At 41.0% G+C, this 18472-nt stretch overlaps 1 protein-coding gene across 1 annotated transcript; it reads right to left on the bottom strand.

The window, feature by feature from the left end:
* Nucleotides 1-1247: 1247 nt before the first annotated feature.
* Nucleotides 1248-17492, bottom strand: rcl1 (RNA terminal phosphate cyclase-like 1). Its single transcript, XM_035776753.2, has 9 exons — nt 17312-17492; nt 16754-16825; nt 15823-15998; nt 11518-11592; nt 11139-11263; nt 10774-10899; nt 8487-8643; nt 4443-4546; nt 1248-1419 (listed from the first exon to the last, which is right to left on the bottom strand). The coding sequence occupies exons 1-9, from the start codon at nt 17439-17441 to the stop codon at nt 1266-1268; spliced, it is 1119 nt and encodes a 372-aa protein (XP_035632646.1). The 5' UTR covers nt 17442-17492; the 3' UTR covers nt 1248-1265.
* Between the last annotated feature and the right edge of the window lie 980 nt (nt 17493-18472).

Genomic DNA, 18472 nt, shown 5'->3' with positions numbered 1-18472 from the left:
CTCATGAAGCTGGTTGAGAGAATACCAAGAATGTGCAAAGCTGTCGTCAAGGTGTTATTTCATGGTTTTGATGTCTTTGCTTTTACTCTACAATGTAGAAAATAGTAAAAACAAAAGAAAAACCCTTGAATGAGCAGGTGTGTCCCAACTTTGACTGCTACTATATATACCCCAAAATATATATGGGGTATTGGAAATGATGCAGACAATTACATTAATGGAAGAATCAATCTTACTTATAGAGTCTGTGTCTCGACGAATTGAGGCTGTTTGGAGGGCAAACGGGGGAGGTGCAACTCAACATTAAGGTGTTCTTAATGTTTTGTGCTCATGTCATTATTTGGCAACAGTTAGAAGACAAGAATTAAAATTTGTCAATGATGCACGTTTGTTCAACATGGTATATGTGGTGTAGATTTAAAGACCGATAGAGTTCTATTTGAGATACTCAGCTATATAGAATGAATACTGAATTTATGAACACAGTGGAAATGTGGTCATAATTCATGCTCAAGAGGAAATCTTACAGATTCCCGTATTTTAATTAGATCCCTTGCAACCATACAAAAACACACAGTTACACATCATACATGGTTCTGTTTATATTGAACCGTTTATCAATGATCAACATAATGCAAAACATAGTTTATGTATTGTTTAAATCTACTTTGAGTATGCAAATTGGCTTGTTCCAGTAGTGATGAGTAATGTTATAGTGACATGTTTTGGGGATTTCGAGGTATCTATTATTTTGAAAGAACAAATGTATTAAATATATTGTTTTAACAGACCATTAAAAAAGAACAAATGCCTTGAAATTCTAAGATAATATATTCCCACCAGTGACTTGCAAATTTCTCAGGGGAGGAGCCTATTAAATAAACCCTTTTAGTACATCATCAATTTGAGGATACCATTGATAATTTGGTGAGTTTAAATCCAAAACTCACTTGGTGTTAGTCAATTTAAATGATGGGAAATAACATTGTGAGCAACATTATTGATCACATCATTTAAGGGTTAATCGTGACCTTCGATTTGAGCACGTGACCTCCATTTACAAATATCCTCAACATAAAATGTCTTATTGGTGTTACTACTGCACAATGTTATCCAAATGGCAAAAATGATTTAAAATCATTAAGCTGACAGTTGATTTAGAACGTGCCCAAATACATTTAAATAAAAATCTAGAAAAAAAAAAGATTTATCCAAACACCACCGCAATTCAAAAACGACACAGGTAGAAAAATACTATACAGTCTTTATTTGATCGATTTGCTGATGTTGGTATAGCCGGCTCCAACACAGGTCATCAGTACTTTGTCTCCTCCTTTCCTCTCGTCCTCCGATGGTTTTTGAGTCTCGATCTTGAACATCATCTGGAAGAAGTCTCTCGTGTGTCTGAGGAACTCAATCCTGAGAGGAGAGCGAGAGTTTAGGTGGGTTGGGCTACTCAAATACAGCAGTACAACACAAGACAGGCTAACCTCAGGTAGATTATTTGTTATTTTATAACAGAGTCAAATACAAAACACCAGAGCATCATAGAAAAAGACTAAAGGCCAGAGGGAACATCAAACACTGGAATACTGAGAAGCACTGTGACCCCTGACAAGGGTGGCAGAATTCCAGGAACTCTTAATAAATTCTCTTCTTTTCCCGAAATCCCTGTTGGAGGATTCCCGAAATTAGGAGGGAATAAGCAGGAAATCTGGAATCCTCCAACCAGAACAAAACATTCCCGAAATTTTGCAACCCTACCCCTGACCCGGTGTGTGATGTCAGAGTAGATGACCGGGGACAAGCACTGACCGAGGACAGTGTGTGCTTTGGAATGCCTTCAAACACCAAACAGCAGCTCAAAGGTCTTTATGACCACCCATACACAACAACATATACACACACAAAACAGGAAATGGATGGACCGTCCAAACATACTGTAGAACATCAATACTGAGAACTCAGAATCCAAAATTGGACAATCCACTCACAGAAAAAGAAAAAAAAAAAAGCACAGAGAGCTGTAGTCCTGCCTAGCTGCCTCAGAAGGTGATCAGAGAACCATTGAGATGGCACTGCCAATCTTCAGTTATCATAGTACTGTACTTGACAGGGACACAGCACCGGTACCATGATAACTGAAAATGGACAGTTCATAGTTCATACTCTGAGAGGACTGGAACCCATTCATATTGACAATAGCATCTTCTGTTCGGGGGGAGTTAAAAAACATATATTTTTTTTAAAGATCCCTGATGCTCGTTCTGAATGTTAAAATGCATCGCTTGCGATACCGTTTTGGAAACATAACGCATCTTTCATTTAACTATGCAAGTCAGTTAAGAACAAATCTTATTTACAATGACAGCCTACCCCGGACGACGCTGGGCCAATTGTGCACCCCGCCCTATGGGACTCCCAATCACGGACAGATGTGATACAGCCTGGATTCGAACCAGGGACCGTAGTGACGCATCTTACACTGAGATGCAGTGCCTAAGACTGCTGCGACACTCATATCAGAGAGAAATCATTTTACTACACACCTTTTTAGGGTTAGGGCCGGGACGATACCAGTATTGCGGCAATGAAACAAAACACAAAGCGTTTAGCTTCTTTAGGAAAACAGCCCTAAAATGTTCGAAGCAAACATCATTATGCTGTCAATATATTCCAAGCTATAGCACACTGTTTTACATACAGCAGGTTTTTAAAGGACCAAAGAATTTGGTCTGCTTCACATAAAAAAAAAATTTGCCATGGCTTTTGTTGTTGATTTGCTATCGAGCTTGCTCTGAACACGTGTGTGTGTGTGTGTGTGTGTACGTGTAACTGGGGAGGAAGTGTATTTCGTCAAATGAAGTTGCAAACCTGTGACAGAAAGTGTATCTTTTTTGTTTGAATGATTCTTTCTTGCTGATAGGGAAGGGTAGTGCGTACGGCCCAGTACATCACTGGGGCCAAGCTTCCTGCCATCCAGGACCTCTATACCAGGCGGTGTCAGAGGAAAGCCCTAAAAATGGTCAGACTCCAGCCACCCTAGTCATAGATTGTTCTCTCTGCTACCGCACGCCAAGCGGTACCGGAGCGACAAATCTAGGTCCAAGAGGCTTCTATAAACAGCTTCTACCCCCAAGCCATAAGACTCCTGAACATCCCCCCCCCTCCTATGCTAATGCTACTCTGTTATTATCGATGCAAAGTCACTTTAACTACCTACATGTACATATTACCTCAACACCGGTGACCTCGCACATTGAATCTGTACCGGTACCCCCTGTATATAGTCCCGCTATTGTTATTTACTGCTGCTCTTTAATCATTTGTTATTCTTATCTCTTACTTAAAAAAAAAAGTATCTTCTTAAAACTGCATTGTTGGTTAAGGGCTTGTAAAGTAAGCATTTCACTGTAAACGTCCACACCTGTTGTATTCGGCGTATGTGACAACATTTGATTTGATTTTGATCACTGGCATATGTTTCGAAAACCGGTTTGAAAGCGATGATTGGCATTTCTAAACGGAAAAATATTGTTGGAATTGTAGTTGACAAGGAGCCAACCGTGGGCGAATGTGCCCGGTAAAAACCCTACGTGAGAAGGAGTGATGAACCCGTTGTCCCCGACAGCCACATTATCACTGCCATGCTATCAGGGGATCGAAACACAACGACAAACATGTACAAATGTCAACACACATGGATACCAGTTATTTACCTTTATGGCTTAGTCTTAACTTTCTCTACTACAGATGCAGTCAAATAAAGTCACCCTTTTGCATGATTCACTATTTCTTCTAAAATATATTGAAATGTAAAACTGTGTTCACATGTGTATTTGTTTTATATATCTTTTTTTTTTTAGATCCAAACAAACATGTATTATTTTCACTTTAAAGTAATAATGGCCTGGACGAAATCATTCAACACTTTAATTCATTTGGTTGGAGGAAAATTCTTGTTTACTGTGTAATTTCTCACCTGTGGCAAGTTGCAGGTGCCTACAGGGTAAAAATTCAACCAGTTTTGAAAAGAGAAATCAGAAAATGTTGCTCCATTCGGGGCCAATATTCTCGACCGCATTTGTAGGATATTAATGGATTGGATTCCATCTCAAAATGTTCTCATAAAATAATTAAATACAACATTAAAACAGATGTACTAATAAAACATTATTTTGAAGTTCGTAGAAGAACCAGAAGCATTCACCCTAAATGTTTTGCACAAATCGTCAAACAAAAGATTCAACAAAAATGTGGCCAAAGGTTTACCGTAAATGACAACAATTATTGTAAATAACTTGTTTGCTTTCCACTATCAGGTTAGTCCCTTTTTGTTTGACCACAGCCGGTTTAAATTCCAGCTATAGGAGAGAACTTTGGATCGCAGGTCCTGCCAATCAGCTTACAGTAAAAAATATATATATTAATAAATAACTTACGTGTATGGAGAGAGGTGGCCGAGCAGCACTTTAGATACATCTTGTTGACCCAAGGTCATGTACACGAGAGCCAGGCTTTGATTGGCTGAGTCGATGCAGCCGCCCTGAAAGAGAGGGCGCAGAGTGGGGGGGGAGTGGGGGTCAGTGCGTCAGAAACAACAACATAACACACCGACGTCACAAGGGGAGAGGTCCCAAAAAGCTCAATCCCCTCTAAGATAAGACCAAATGTGGCGTCACGGCCTTACTTAGAAGATAACAAAAAGCAGATTAGACTGATCATTCTATTATTCAAAAATAAGAATTGACATAACCCAACTTGAAACATGAACAATCTTAACATGGTAGAAGACAACAAATACACCAACTCTAATACTGAAGTATACTCAGACAGACAAGGTTACAGTCCAATCATCTCTGTCAACCCCCTTGTAGCTTCTCGACATATGACATTTTAGTACGGTTGGGCGATAGCATTGTCTATCGACGATAATTCACAGCCATCGTCGATGGTTTGAATTTGAGTAAAAGTCTTGCAGGGCACACAGCAGAGCTGCCCAACCCTAGAAAAAAAAGAAAAGAGTTGCCCAACCCAACATCTTAGATTTACTGAAGAGCACAGAGGTTAGACAGAGAGACTAGTCTGGCTGTGAATCCCGTGCTATGTTGAGCATGCAGTGTCAGTGGCCTTCTTTATGCCCAACATCTGGTCATCAGCATGAATATGATTCAATCACTTAAATCGGATTTTCAAATAACTAAGGCAACATTGTCTCCAGTCATTATGTGTTCTATGATACTATTGGGAATCCAAACAATTCACTGTTTGTAATCTCCAGACAGTCAGTCTGACCTGGTGATCCGTCTAGGAAAGATGTGTCCTGACCCCTGATGAAAAATGTAACAGAATAAGGACATAAGATAAAATGTTTAAATCATATAAGGCATGGTCTGGACCTACCATTTAAAACAGTAACATTGCATCATGGGTAGGGCTGTGGTGGTCATGACACTTTGTCAGCCGGTGATTGTCAAGCAAATAACTGCCTGTCTTGCGGTAATTGAATGTTAATTAACCTAAACACGTTTAGCATCTCCTGGCTTCCACATTCCAAAACGTCTAATAAATCCATTTAATATAGCCTACACAATCACAATAAATCCATAATTTATCTTCGACAGGTCTAAAAGAAACACGACGTGAAGAAAATGTATATTTCAGAAGAACAGAAAAGCATACTCTTGAGTTGTTCTTATGTTAGGCCCTGATCTGGCTATGCCATATGGCTGTGGGCTACACTAGTTCATTTAGAAGACACGATTTTCTTAGAATTCCATGTCATTATTTAATTTTTTTTGCGCTCTATCAACTACTTGTGGCGGGCCCAGGCGCCTGCAGGCTGACTCTGGTCGTCAGTTGAACAGTGTTTCCTCCGACACATTGGTGCGGCTGGCTTCCGGGTTAACCGAGTGGGTGTTAAAGAGCGCGGTTTGGCGAGTCATGTTTCGGAGGACGCATGACCCTACCTTCGAATCTCCCGAGCCCGTTGGGAGAGTCGCAGCGATGAGACAAGATTGTAATTGGGAAGAAAAAGCCTCAGTGCCAATATCTTCGCGAGGTGATTGAAATCAGGTATGTCCATTTTAGTCCATACCTTTGAGATTTTTTTAATTACTTTAACAAAATTATTTCTCAGAGCAATTGTATTAGTTTAAAATATACATTTCCCTTTTTTTTAAGCATACAATATAGTTCAGCATTTGTATTATTTATTTTAGTCATTTTGCTCGTCTTTATCAACGGTGTCAATAATTTCAGACCCCAGTGTATTTGGCATCTCATCAACTGGTGGAAAAGAAATGGTCAAATTGAATTATAGTAACCTAGGTCCAGAAAAATACCTTGAATGATTTTGCCTACTATTTTGAAGAAGGGAAAGGGAGTGCTACAATCCACTGTCTAAGATGCGTAGGCGTAGCCTGCCTCAACCACACAGAAAATTAAGTTTAAAAAGGCTGACATCATGCTTGTTTGTCACCATGCATAGAAAACCACCAAAGCACAACACATTCTGACATTAAGGTAACATATGGGAGAGTTACTGGACGAATACTATCAAATCATCTAAAAGCCAGAGGTTCAACTTTACCTACTTAATTTCATATTTAACAATTTGCCAAATGCATTGTATTGATTTCATCTCTAAAAGAGATGAATAACTATTCAAATATTAAAAGACCACTACTTACAGCCGCTCTCCTTGTCCCTCATCTCACCAGGCGCTCCAAAACATATCTCCCGTTTACTACGACCACTACGCTTGCTGCTTGCCTGCCTGCCAGCCAGCACTACTGATTAGCCACTGAATAAACACAGGTGAGCATCGCATGTCCTCCAAAAGAAACTCAACCACCCTTATATGCTTCAAACAACCATTCCCAGGAGACACCAGTGACTCTTCTATCTCCTAGTCTTACCCTTCCCTCCTCTTGGCCAATGAGGAGATTGAAGCAGTCGCTCTCCACGGGCCTAGCTTAGTAGAGAAGTGAGCAACAATATTCATCATTCAAAACAAATCATCAAATTCTTCTGGCTAACTGGATTCACATGCTCTTATGAAAGGGGGTGACCAGTGTGAGTCAGGAGGAGAAAAGTGAAGTCACAGACTCCGCGGCTTTTTTTGTTGATAAGTGCCTTTTTCTTTGGGGGAGTGCATTCTCAAAGACGTGAGGCGAGTTTTGCATCACATCGTTATCATATTTACCACTTATAGATACCATTCACAATGACATCGCGTTAACCTCAATTTATAATCCATCGCCTTAACCACTTACCCAGCATTAACACTTCTAGAATTGCGCTGGTTGTTGGTTATCACTGCATTGTCGGAATTAGAAGCACAAGCATTTCGCTACACTCGCATTAACATCTGCTAACCATGCGTATGTGACAAATAAAATTGGATTTGATTAAAGACGTGGAACATATTTATTCATGAAACTATCAACTATAAAATCACTCTCGCTACATAAAGCACTGCAGTGTAATGTTGTCTAGATTGGTACAGTCACTTTATAGACAGACTGACATAACAGACAACAGATTTTTTTTGTGTCTCTGACTCGTGCGTGAAAACCGACCAGGCACGTGTAACCTCATACAAGTCAAGGCTCTTGAAGGAGTGTTGATCTCGGATCAGTTTAGTCTTTTAAATCATAATGATTTAAGAGGGGGAACCTGATCCAAGATGAGCACTGCTACTTTGAGACGCTTCGAAAATATGGGCCCAGATGTCCACAGCACATTAGGGTCTGTCAGACACATACGTCTCTGTAACACAGTTGAGGGCTTGACTCAATCACAACATGTAAACAAACAGTGCCTGTTTACCCACATTCCCTGTAACGATGAGCTGAGTCTGAACTCTATCTGAGAGACAGATGTCTCACTCGCTCTGTGAGAGTAAACGTGTCTGGTATGTCTGGTATGTACTCAACAGCTGTAATGACCGTTAGACATGATAGTCTGTTTGCGTCACTGAGGGTAAATACCGCACACTGAGAATAGCAAACATTTAGCCTTAAAACAGATGGTGATTTGAATGTGTGAATTAACAAGTCCATACACTTAAGGTCCGGTATGTACTCAACCGCTGTAATGACAGTTAGACATGATAGTCCAGGTGTCCCTTGGGAAAAAGGTCTTCTGATCTCCATGGGACCTTATGGTTAAATAAAAGGTTAAATAGTACATTTAAAGTCAACAAGAGCTTCAACTTGACTTGAGGACTACAAGTCGATTTAAAACACATTTGACAGGAGTCCTGAGTGGCTCAGCTGGTAGAGCATGGCGCTTGCAACACCAGGGTTGCGGGTTCGATTCCCGGGTGGGAACACCCGGGAAAAGGGTGTACTCACTACTCTAAGTAGCCCAGGATAAGAGCGTTGGCTAAATTACTAAAACGTCTTTAAAAATATATATTTTTTTGAAGTGCACCACGCCCTTTGGCTTGGGTTTCGATTGATTGTGTGTGTGTCACCCACCCTGTAGATCTCCTCCAGCAGTAGCTTGGCACAGTTTCTTCCCAGGTCCTCGGGCAGCACAGGGTCTCCCTGCCCCTGGGGGGTAGACACCTGCTCTGCACTAAGGAACGTCCCGTTCAGGGTCTCAGCCACCAAGGTCAGGCCAAAGCCCGGAGACCTGAGGGAGAGAAATCGGCCGTGATTGAACGGTTTTCTGGGGAAAACAACCTTATCAATGTGTGTATGCGTCACTAAGTGAAACGCTAGCTACTATTTGCTACTCGAAACAGGACCCTTGAACCTTGAAGTGGACTAGAACCACTTTTGTTAGTGCGGCCATTAGCGCTGAGTGATTAACCAACATTTCTGTGATTTTTTCCCATTAAAAAAACAAAACAAACTGACCCGACATTATCGTAATTCCATTACGTTCCATCTTTTTCTGCGCGCAACGCGCAGTTTCTCTAGATTAATCAGATCCTACAATTTTCTACCTAGTTTAGCGCAGAAAATGTGGTAATTAACTACAATGACCATAATCCACAATCTATGACCATAATCCACACCTGCTGGTCTGAGAGAAGGGCCAAAAAAAGGCACAATCGCGAGGGAGAGAGCAGTTGTTTCGTGAGGTGCCTCTACCCGAAAATACATGATCTCAGATCGATAGTTGGTATTCAGCAGTCATAAACGTATGCCTTATTTACGTTAAGAACTACTAAAATAGTGGTTGTCAGACAGCATAGTCAGCAGCTCTATAGAGATGAGGACTTTCCTATTTCGTTCCAAGACATCAAATAGGCCTAAAACAAATGTAATATACACAACAAAAACATTTTAGTAAAGTAATGTGAATAAATTATGCTTAATAAGTGATAAGCAGTACTGGGCAGTCACTACCATCATGGGACTTTAATCATTTTATTCTGTATTGTTACAGCATTCAACCCACAATGCATTTACATGTAAAAAAAAGAATAATTTATAACCCAAACTATTATAATTGCTCAGCACGAGTGATCAACATGACTGATGACAAATGTTTCCTATTATAAACAGATTGTGCCTCATCAGAAATGTATGCTTTGGCTGTTGATTAAGCAGTGAAAACTAAGATCATCAAAAGGGAACATTGTTCATCGATTTTGATTAGGGATGCACATTTTGGTCAATTGTAAGTGCTGTTTGTGTGGAGTGAAACGTCCAGGGAAGACCAACGGCTCAGCCGCAAAGTGGTAGGCCACACAAGATTACAGAACGGGACTGCAGGTGAGCAGTCATTTGGTCATGTAGTGTATATTATTCAACAACTACTAATGATGCAGGCAATGTAAAACATTTGCCAAAATGCAATATACTGGAAAACACAGTTCTAAACCGCACAACTGATGCGAGTGGTTCCACATGTGACAGAGATGAAAAGCTCCGTTAGGAACTTAAGAGGGCGAATCGAACGATGTGGTGGATAGGTTGATAATATTACTAGGATTGCGCCTTTGGCTTCTGGACAGCGAAAGAAAGTTGATATGAAAACCAATAGAACGGGAGAGAAATCCTGTTTTCAATGGCATTATGAGGAAGTCCTTCTAAAATAATTGCCTCCATGGTTCTATGGTCGGATTTTGGCTAGGCTACTTTGAAGCGGGTAAGACATCATTTCATAATTTGAAGTAAAACTTCCAGGTTTCAAACGGTAAAGTATACGTTTCGAAAATGCACACTGCCTCTAATTGCACGGTGGCCTGCCAAACGTATTGCCTAGGCACTTGAATGCAGAGGACGGGCTTCAATTAGGAGTTGAGAAATAAAAAAATTGTATCAATAGAAAGCTGGGATCCTCCTTTTCATCAAGGCCATGCATTTTGAATTGTTGCGCAATGACTGGGCTTATAAGAACACGCTTCACTCCAGCAGCCATCGGCTGCCGCTCTCACTGTTCGACAGGTCATATTGCTCCACTGAATTTCCACCATCTGGTGTGCATGTGATAAATAAGACACTAGACGAACTAACAAAAATACACACGGTCCAATTTCATTCCACTAAACTATACAAATTAACCTATAGACCAATAAGCATTGATCGGTCAAATGTATTTCCGGCAGCTAGCCGATTAACATCCCTAGTTGAGTACAGTTTGCCGCCTCCTTTCTTGAAAAGTAAATCTTCCAGCGTTTCTTAACTATAGCCCCATCTAGTGGCCAAAGTCACAGAGAAAGACCACAGTTGACTGAAACGGAGAGGGTTTACCTTCCGTTTTCCTACGCTATGGACGAATGAATATGACACAGGCTGGGAGATGACTTACTTTCCAGACTTGTCCCCCTTCATGTGGTCTGTGTAGATGTAGATATCAGGAATGAATTTATTCAATATGCTTCTGGCAGAGTCCACTATTCTGTTGGCCATCTGTGGAGAGACTCTAACAGAGTATCTGTACGACCAATGTCAAGGTGTGTAACAATTTCTGTTGTCTCCGTATAACGGATCAATAAAAGTTGTGTTATACGAGCCAGGTAAAGCAAGGTGGCAATGACAGAAAAATACAAGAACGTAAACAAAGACAAAAAGACCTAACTTCCATACATTTTGCTGGTGTCAAGACTCTTGACAACAGCATAAGAGAAAGGACAAAATAATCAAAACATTTAATTAAGAGACTGAAAAAGATACGCTATTCCTCTGATCCGCTTGATCTTGCCAGGCTCTGACAGTTGGACGGGACGGAGAGTCTTGCGAACGGGACACGTAAACAGTACCTCGCCTCCCCCACCTGGAGCCATCCCCCTTTTCACTACCTGGACACAGGAAACACAATCGTCTTTATTTATTTAACCAGGTAAAATCATTCAGAATCATTTCTTCCAAAAGCCTGGCAAGTTGCAAAAAAAGTCTCAACAACAACAAAAAAATGCTATAAAACATACCAATAACACATTCCACCACATACCAACGAAGAGTCCCAGACAAAGATAGCAGTTATACTGTATGTCATATGAAGACAAGTAAACCCATACACAGTAATGCTAGGAATGTGCTCTAAAAGCCTCACCTTCAGTTCCAGCCCCTCTCCATCAATCCCAAACCTCTTCATCACAGGAATGGACGTATACTTGAGTTGGTCAACCTGGCAGAAAGGGCGAGAGAAGAGGTTTGGTTTTCCACTTATACAACGTTTACGAGCACGTCTCCATTCAGCATGAGTGGAAATCACAACCCCCTGCATCATAACAATTTAAAAGGACAATTCCACCAACTCTGTTTTACAAACAAAAACAATGCCCCCCCAAGTCAAATCATGAAGTCAGTGATCTTCAGGTCAAAAAGTCAGACCTCTAGAAAGAGGCCCGAGTTGGAATTCAGAGTTGGATGACGGTTCAAAGCGATTCGTCCCCAGTCGGAGCTCGCCCCCCCCCCCAGTAGTTGTCTTGAACTCTCCGACTTCAGTGTATTCTTTTGACCGCTGCATCAAACGGACATGGAAGGCTTCATCAGCGCGTCACACACCACTTTGCAATGAACTGGAAAACATGTACTTAGTCGTTTGAAACCGGAACGTTTTAATACATATTATGACGCATGTCTTACTTGCATCAAAGTAGCCCCATTAGATCTCCTCTCTTTCTAAATTTCCAGCTCTGTCACATGAAACCACTCACATGCGTAGTGCCCTTTTGACAACACTGTTTCCCAGCTAATTGCATTATGGAACATTCACGCATAGCCTACTGCCTTGTGCTCATTGCTGCACTTATGTGAAGAAATAATAGTTTATCATCATTTTAAGCTAAACGTTCTGATCTGTTGTATCAGACATCCCTTTTTACATTTCGATGTAACCTACGCCTACTGGTTATATGAATTTGGGATCCATTGTCCCACGACTGTCCCAGAGTCTGTTGGTAATAGGCTATTACTTCAGCGACCAGCTGACCAATATCACAGGTAGCTTAAAGTTTTCGACTATAGCAGATTGACATAGGCTAGTGATTTCGCTGTTCGTTACTCGTCTTGTTGGCAGAGGAAAAGTAAACGTGGACAGTTATTCTAACATGTTCAAAGAGCACGTCAGAAATTCACTAAGTTCTTTTTTTCTGGTCATTTTGAGCCTGTAATCGAACCCACAAATGCTGATGCTCCTGATACTCAACTAGTCTAAAGAAAGCCAGTTTCATTGCTTCTTTAACTAGCACAACAGTTTTCAGCTGTGCTCACATAATTGCAAAAGGGTTTTCTAATGATCAATTAGCCTTCTAAAACGATAAACTTGGATTAGCTAACACAACGTGCCATTGGAACACAGGAGTAATGGTTGCTGATAAATGGGCCTCTGTACACCTATGTAGATATTCCATAAAAAAAAATGTAAAAGCTGTTTCCAGCTCCAATAGTTATTTAAGTACACTGTATTCCTGATCCATTTGATATCGTTATAATGGACGAAAATGGGTTCTCTTTCAAAACAAGGGCATTTCTAAGAGGCCCGAAACTTTTGAACGGTAGTATAAAATGGAAACAGCAGGAGGTACGCAGGGGATGTCATCATGTAACTATTAGCTCCACTTTTAATTCTAAATGCCTACTGCTTGCAAAATCATTTCGCCCCCCCTTCCCAACTATAAAAACCAGGCTTCTTTACAGGACACGGATTGTCCCGACCTGACTTTTAAGAACGCCCAAAACGCCGTCAAGTTTCACCATCCAATCATTTCAGATCTAAAGGAGTGCAAGTTTCACCATCCAATCATTTCAGATCTAAAGGAGTGCAAGTTTCACCATCCAATCATTTCAGATCTAAAGGAGTGCAAGTTTCACCATCCAATCATTTCAGATCTAAAGGAGTGCAAGTTTCACCATCCAATCATTTCAGATCTAAAGGAGTGCAAGTTTCACCATCCAATCATTTCAGATCTAAAGGAGTGCAAGTTTCACCATCCAATCATTTCAGATCTAAAGCAGTGCAAGTTTCACCATGGCACAGTCCGTGGCGATACACTGGCACATGAGAATTATTTGAATATTCGTCAATTATTGCATTCTATCCATGCTGGCTTTCACAGGCTACACGAGGCATGAAACAAGATAAGCGTTTGGGTGCGCAGTTGCCCTAAATAGGTCATGGAAACACTTCAACCCCTACAATGTGACTCGACATTAAGTTTCAGCGAAAACTTGTTTAAAGTGCGACGTCATTATGTCCAGCGGTTTTTCAAGATAGTTAAATGGAAACGCAACCTAGCAGGCAATTGTTGCATCTATTTTCTATGCAAACTTTCTAAATGTCTACAACAACAAAACTCACTGGACAAGTAAATGGAAACATAGCAGTATGGCGATACTCATTAATATCGTGGCAAGGAAACAAAACACATAGCGGATTTAACTTCTTTAGGAAAACTACCCTAATGTTGGAAACAAACATCTTGTCATCCAGTCTCAAATGTATTATTTTCCAAACTATCGGACACAATATTTGACATAAAGTAGGTTTTTAGAGGACCAAAGCATTTGATCTGCTTCATTTTGGTCCTTCTGTAGCTCAGTTGGTAGAGCATGGCGCTTGTAACTCCAGGGTAGTGGGTTCGATTCCCGGGACCACCCATACGTAGAATGTATGCACACATGACTGTAAGTCGCTTTGGATAAAAGCGTCCGCTAAATGGCATATATTATTATATATATATTATATTATTATATTATGTTTTCGTCATGAAAAACATATTGCGATACTGGTATTGTCACAGCCCTAAAAACATAGCTACTTAAAACCTTGACAAACAGACAATTCATCCCTCCTCATCTTGTACCCAGTTTCCAAGGCTTGACAATCTCTGCAAGTCATTAAACGTTTTGCTGCTTTGTAACAAAATGTCTCTTTCCATTCCTCAAATGTTGGACAAATGTGCGCAGGTAACCTACAGGAGACTTTTGAAGTAGCCTAATAAGATTAAAACATTGTCACTGGTTGTGTTTATGCCAAACATAAAAAGGTAATACACCTTAAATGTTAAATATTTTGGCTGTATTGAAATGTTCTAGAAGTGCGAGGAATAGATGCTCGGATGGTAGAGGAGGCAGAGCAGACGGAGTGTTACTGGGAGCATGTGTGGCCACATTATTATATATTTTACCAGATAAGTTGACTGAGAAAACACTTGTTTACAGCAATGACCAGGGGAATAGTTACAGGGGAGAGGAGGTGGGGATGGATGAACCAATTGGAAGCTGGGCATGATTAGGTGGCCATGATGGTATCAAATCCAATAAAATTTGATTTGTCACATGCGCCGAATACAACAGATGTAGACCTTACCGTGAAATGCGAGCGCCCTACCCAATAACGCAGTTAAGGAAATATTTACTAAATACACTAAAGTAAAAAACTATGTAATAAAAAGTAACAATAACGAGGTTATATACAGGGGGTACCGGTACTGAGTCAACGTGCGGGGGTACAGGTTAGTCAAGGTCATTTGTACATGTACTGTGGGTAGGGGTAAAGGGACTATTCGTAGATAATAAACAGCAAGTAGTAGTATTAAAAAGAAAATGAACAAAAAAAAAAGGTATTAGGGAAAGATTGGGAATTTAGCCAGAACACTGAGGTTAACACCCCTAATCTTACGATAAGTGCCACGTGATATTTAGTGACCACATATTTAGAAAACACCCCCATTCCGTAAGACGGCACCCTACACAGGGCAATGTCCCCAATCACTGCCCTGGGGCATTTGGGATATGTTTTTTTTTTAGACCCGAAGGAAGGGTGCCTCCTACTGGCCCTCCATAACTACTTCCAGTAGCATCTGGTCTTCCATCCAGGGACCGACCAGAACCAACCCTACTTAGAACCAGAAACAATCCAGCAGTGGGATGCAGAGGGTAGGCTCTTGAAAGGACGACTTGAGAGAATGATGACCCGCCACATGCGGGATAAGACTGCTAATTAGCCCATTGCAGTTCTGGACAAATTATCCACCTACCACTATTGTCACCATGAATGGTAGATAGAGAGCAGGATAGACAGTCAGACGATATTGACCGGTGTTATTGTTAGCGCGAGGGAAAAGCGTAGTGCATAAGGGAAGTACCAAAACACCTTGATCTGCAAGCAGATGAGGAAATGTGGCTAGGGTGAAAGAAATAATATGGTAAATGTGAATCAGGGAAAACACACATTACCTTCCCTTGTGCCCAATGAATACATTTAAAAAACACCCACACAAAGCAAAAACAAATAAATACGTTTGTCAATCCTCTGCTATTTTGGACCACTCCCCCACCCCACAAATCTTTTTAACTGCCCCTTAGCCAGCTGCTACACATGTATATATAAGAAAGGGAACATGGGTCTTACCGAGGGGTCAGTAGGGTCATTGGTGACCCCCTTCAGCACAGCCTTCAGAGGGTTCTTCATGAAGGGAGCCAGCATGAGTAGAGCTTCCAGGTAGTAACCCACAGACCGCTGGGTGTTACACTCATGTTCCACCACACCACCATAGAGCAGGCCCGGCTGGTAGAACAGCACCGTACCTACAGGGCAGAGAGAGGAGAGGGTTGTTTTCAGTGCGGAAAGAATGTTTTCAAACTGGATGATAGTACATACAGTTGTCCAATGGAAGCACAGATTGTTGTTTTCTGTTGCAGTGTGCCCTGCTACGATGTGCCCTTATGAACATGGCCCAGGACAGGGATATCCGCCTGGCCTGCCTGGTCTCTGCGTCTAAGGAGTTGAAAAATGGACGCAGAAACGTCTAGGAACAACATCAAAAGCAGACATTTGGAGCATGTAAACATATGCAACTACACCCACGCTAGCATGTGCATATCACGCCTCGCAAACGCTGCGCTCCAACATCAATGACACTGCCGGGGGTGCCGCGGCGCCACGGTCTCCGCAACATAAAAAAAACATTCAAGAGTTGAACTGCAACATTCATGTTACAACCAGAAAAGAAAATCAGGCTCCGGATTAGAAAATATGACCTGTTTCCAGTAATACCATGTTCATTCTCCTGGAAGTTGAGTTCCTTCCTGTTTTCCCACTGTCAATAACTTGCCCCTTCAAACACGTGCTGACCTGTGTGTGTGTGTGTGTGTGTGTGTGACAACGACTGAAGTGTGTGTAAAACTGAGGTCCTGCCAAGGACAGTTTGGTGTATATGCATGCATCATGCATTCAAAAGTTAGGTGGCTGCAGAGTACAAACAAACCCAATGACATTGGAATTCAGTAGTGAGCACGACAAGACGCTGGGGTCTGTGTATCCATCTTCCCATATGGTTTACCTGTTTGGTTGATTTCTATTCTGGTCCCATTGGTTACCTTGTCCAGAAGCCGGATGAAGCTGGCTTCAAAATCTAGAACATACACAAACAAATATGTCAATAAAAGTGTGTTCAACCCCACTAACAACCTTATCTATTTATTAGGCACATGCAGCATTTACCTGACTGTCTACAAACAGCTATGGGATATTTTGCAGAATTAAGGGTGTGTGTTTACAGAAGCATGATTTTCTATAGAGCTGAACCAAAGGAGTGTTAGTCTTTGGTTGAACACAAATGCTAGCTGGGTAGTGACTGCCGCCTAGCTAATGTTAACTAACAAAACCCTCAAAAAGGATCACATGAATATTCATTGTTATGTAGCTATGGTATCATGCATTAGATCTTGTCCAAAAGTTGGTTGATTAAGTTATATGGCATTTGTGCCAAAAAGCAACAATTCAGTCTACTTGGGCGTGCTGGAATGGATGAACTTTAACTGCGTAGTAACAGCTAGCTAGGTAATGCTAGCCATATGTAATAATGCGACGCCACATTGATGTTTTGCAGTCCACTTACCTCTAAGTCCTGGGTTATCGTCTTTAGATCGTATGTTTCTGATTTTGACTCTTTTGCCACTTAGAGTTGACAACACTAGTCGTTGTCTGAAAAAATTACAACCATCGTAAGTGAGTCCCTGGCTTGCCATGCTGTTGTTATTTCCACACGTGTGTTTAATATGGGGAGTCAAGAGAGTAAAGGGTTAACTACGGGACGCCACGAGGGACATAAAGGGCATTTTAAACGTGGTATTCGTATTAACCACCAGATGGCGTCCTAAGCATAGCTTTAAACCCGGTATCTCGAGCTTTATCAAACACCACAGGACACAAAGTTCAGACAGAGAGGGTTAATGGCTCACACTGTGACAGAAATACATCACACCGTGATGAGAAACATTTTGACCGTGGGTAAATATCAGTAATTATTCAATAATTTATTTATTCTCTGTCCAAATGGTCTTTGGTTAAAATAAAAGCCTATGTAAAAAACACATACCCTTATGATGTCATAAGGTGAATGCACCAATTTGTAAGTCGCTCTGGATAAGAGCGTCTGCTAAATGACTTAAATGTAAATGTAAATGTAATTTCCATACAGGATATACCATTGTTCTCCAGAACCCAAGACACTAAACAAGGCAATCTGCCTTATCCCAAGGATTCTCAGCTTTAAGCACTGTTTAAACATTTAGAAACTTCAATAATCATTGGTTGCTATACGGTTTTTGAAACATATGGAACTTATCTTTCATATCAACAAAAAATCTGTAAAAATTAAACATATACACTTACTGTAGCAGGTTTGCACAGGTTGTGTGCCTCCAGCCGACAAACTACACTTCAAGCACGTTAGATAGGTAATTAGCACAGGTAATTAGCACAGGTGGAGATATCACCATGTGGGAACACTAACCCTATAAAGGTGTGTTGTAATTGAACTTTTTACATTTTTTTGTTATTATTTCTCGCTGATATGAAAGATGTTTCCAAAACCGTACAGCAAGCGTAACTCCCCCAGCCAGAAGATACCATCAGGAATAGATGCCAAAGGTAGTTAGTGTCTATGAATGGGCTAGATTTACCCCAGTGTTTTTACCCAAAAGGCTCAGACTTTTCTGTTTCCATCTATGCGGGTCGAGCTCCCTGGTGTCAGAGAGAGGCCCCCCCCAAAATGTAA

This window comes from Oncorhynchus keta, chromosome 9, assembly GCF_023373465.1.
Source record: "Oncorhynchus keta strain PuntledgeMale-10-30-2019 chromosome 9, Oket_V2, whole genome shotgun sequence".
In the NCBI taxonomy this organism is placed as follows: Eukaryota; Metazoa; Chordata; class Actinopteri; order Salmoniformes; family Salmonidae; genus Oncorhynchus; species Oncorhynchus keta.
The sequence above is the reverse complement of the archived record's forward strand: the minus strand, read 5'-3'. Positions and strand labels throughout refer to the sequence as shown.

What these genes read in the sequence shown, in the direction of transcription:
- rcl1 (XM_035776753.2), bottom strand. Translation starts at nt 17,441, where the DNA reads ATGGCAAGCCAGGGACTCACTTACGATGGTTGTAATTTTTTCAGACAA. An exon ending in CGATAACCCAGGACTTAGAG is followed by an intron (nt 16,826 to 17,311) that starts GTAAGTGGACTG and finishes TGTATGTTCTAG; the next exon opens with ATTTTGAAGCCAGCTTCATC. An exon ending in TGCTGGAGGAGATCTACAGG is followed by an intron (nt 4,547 to 8,486) that starts GTGGGTGACACA and finishes CCTCTCTTTCAG; the next exon opens with GGCGGCTGCATCGACTCAGC.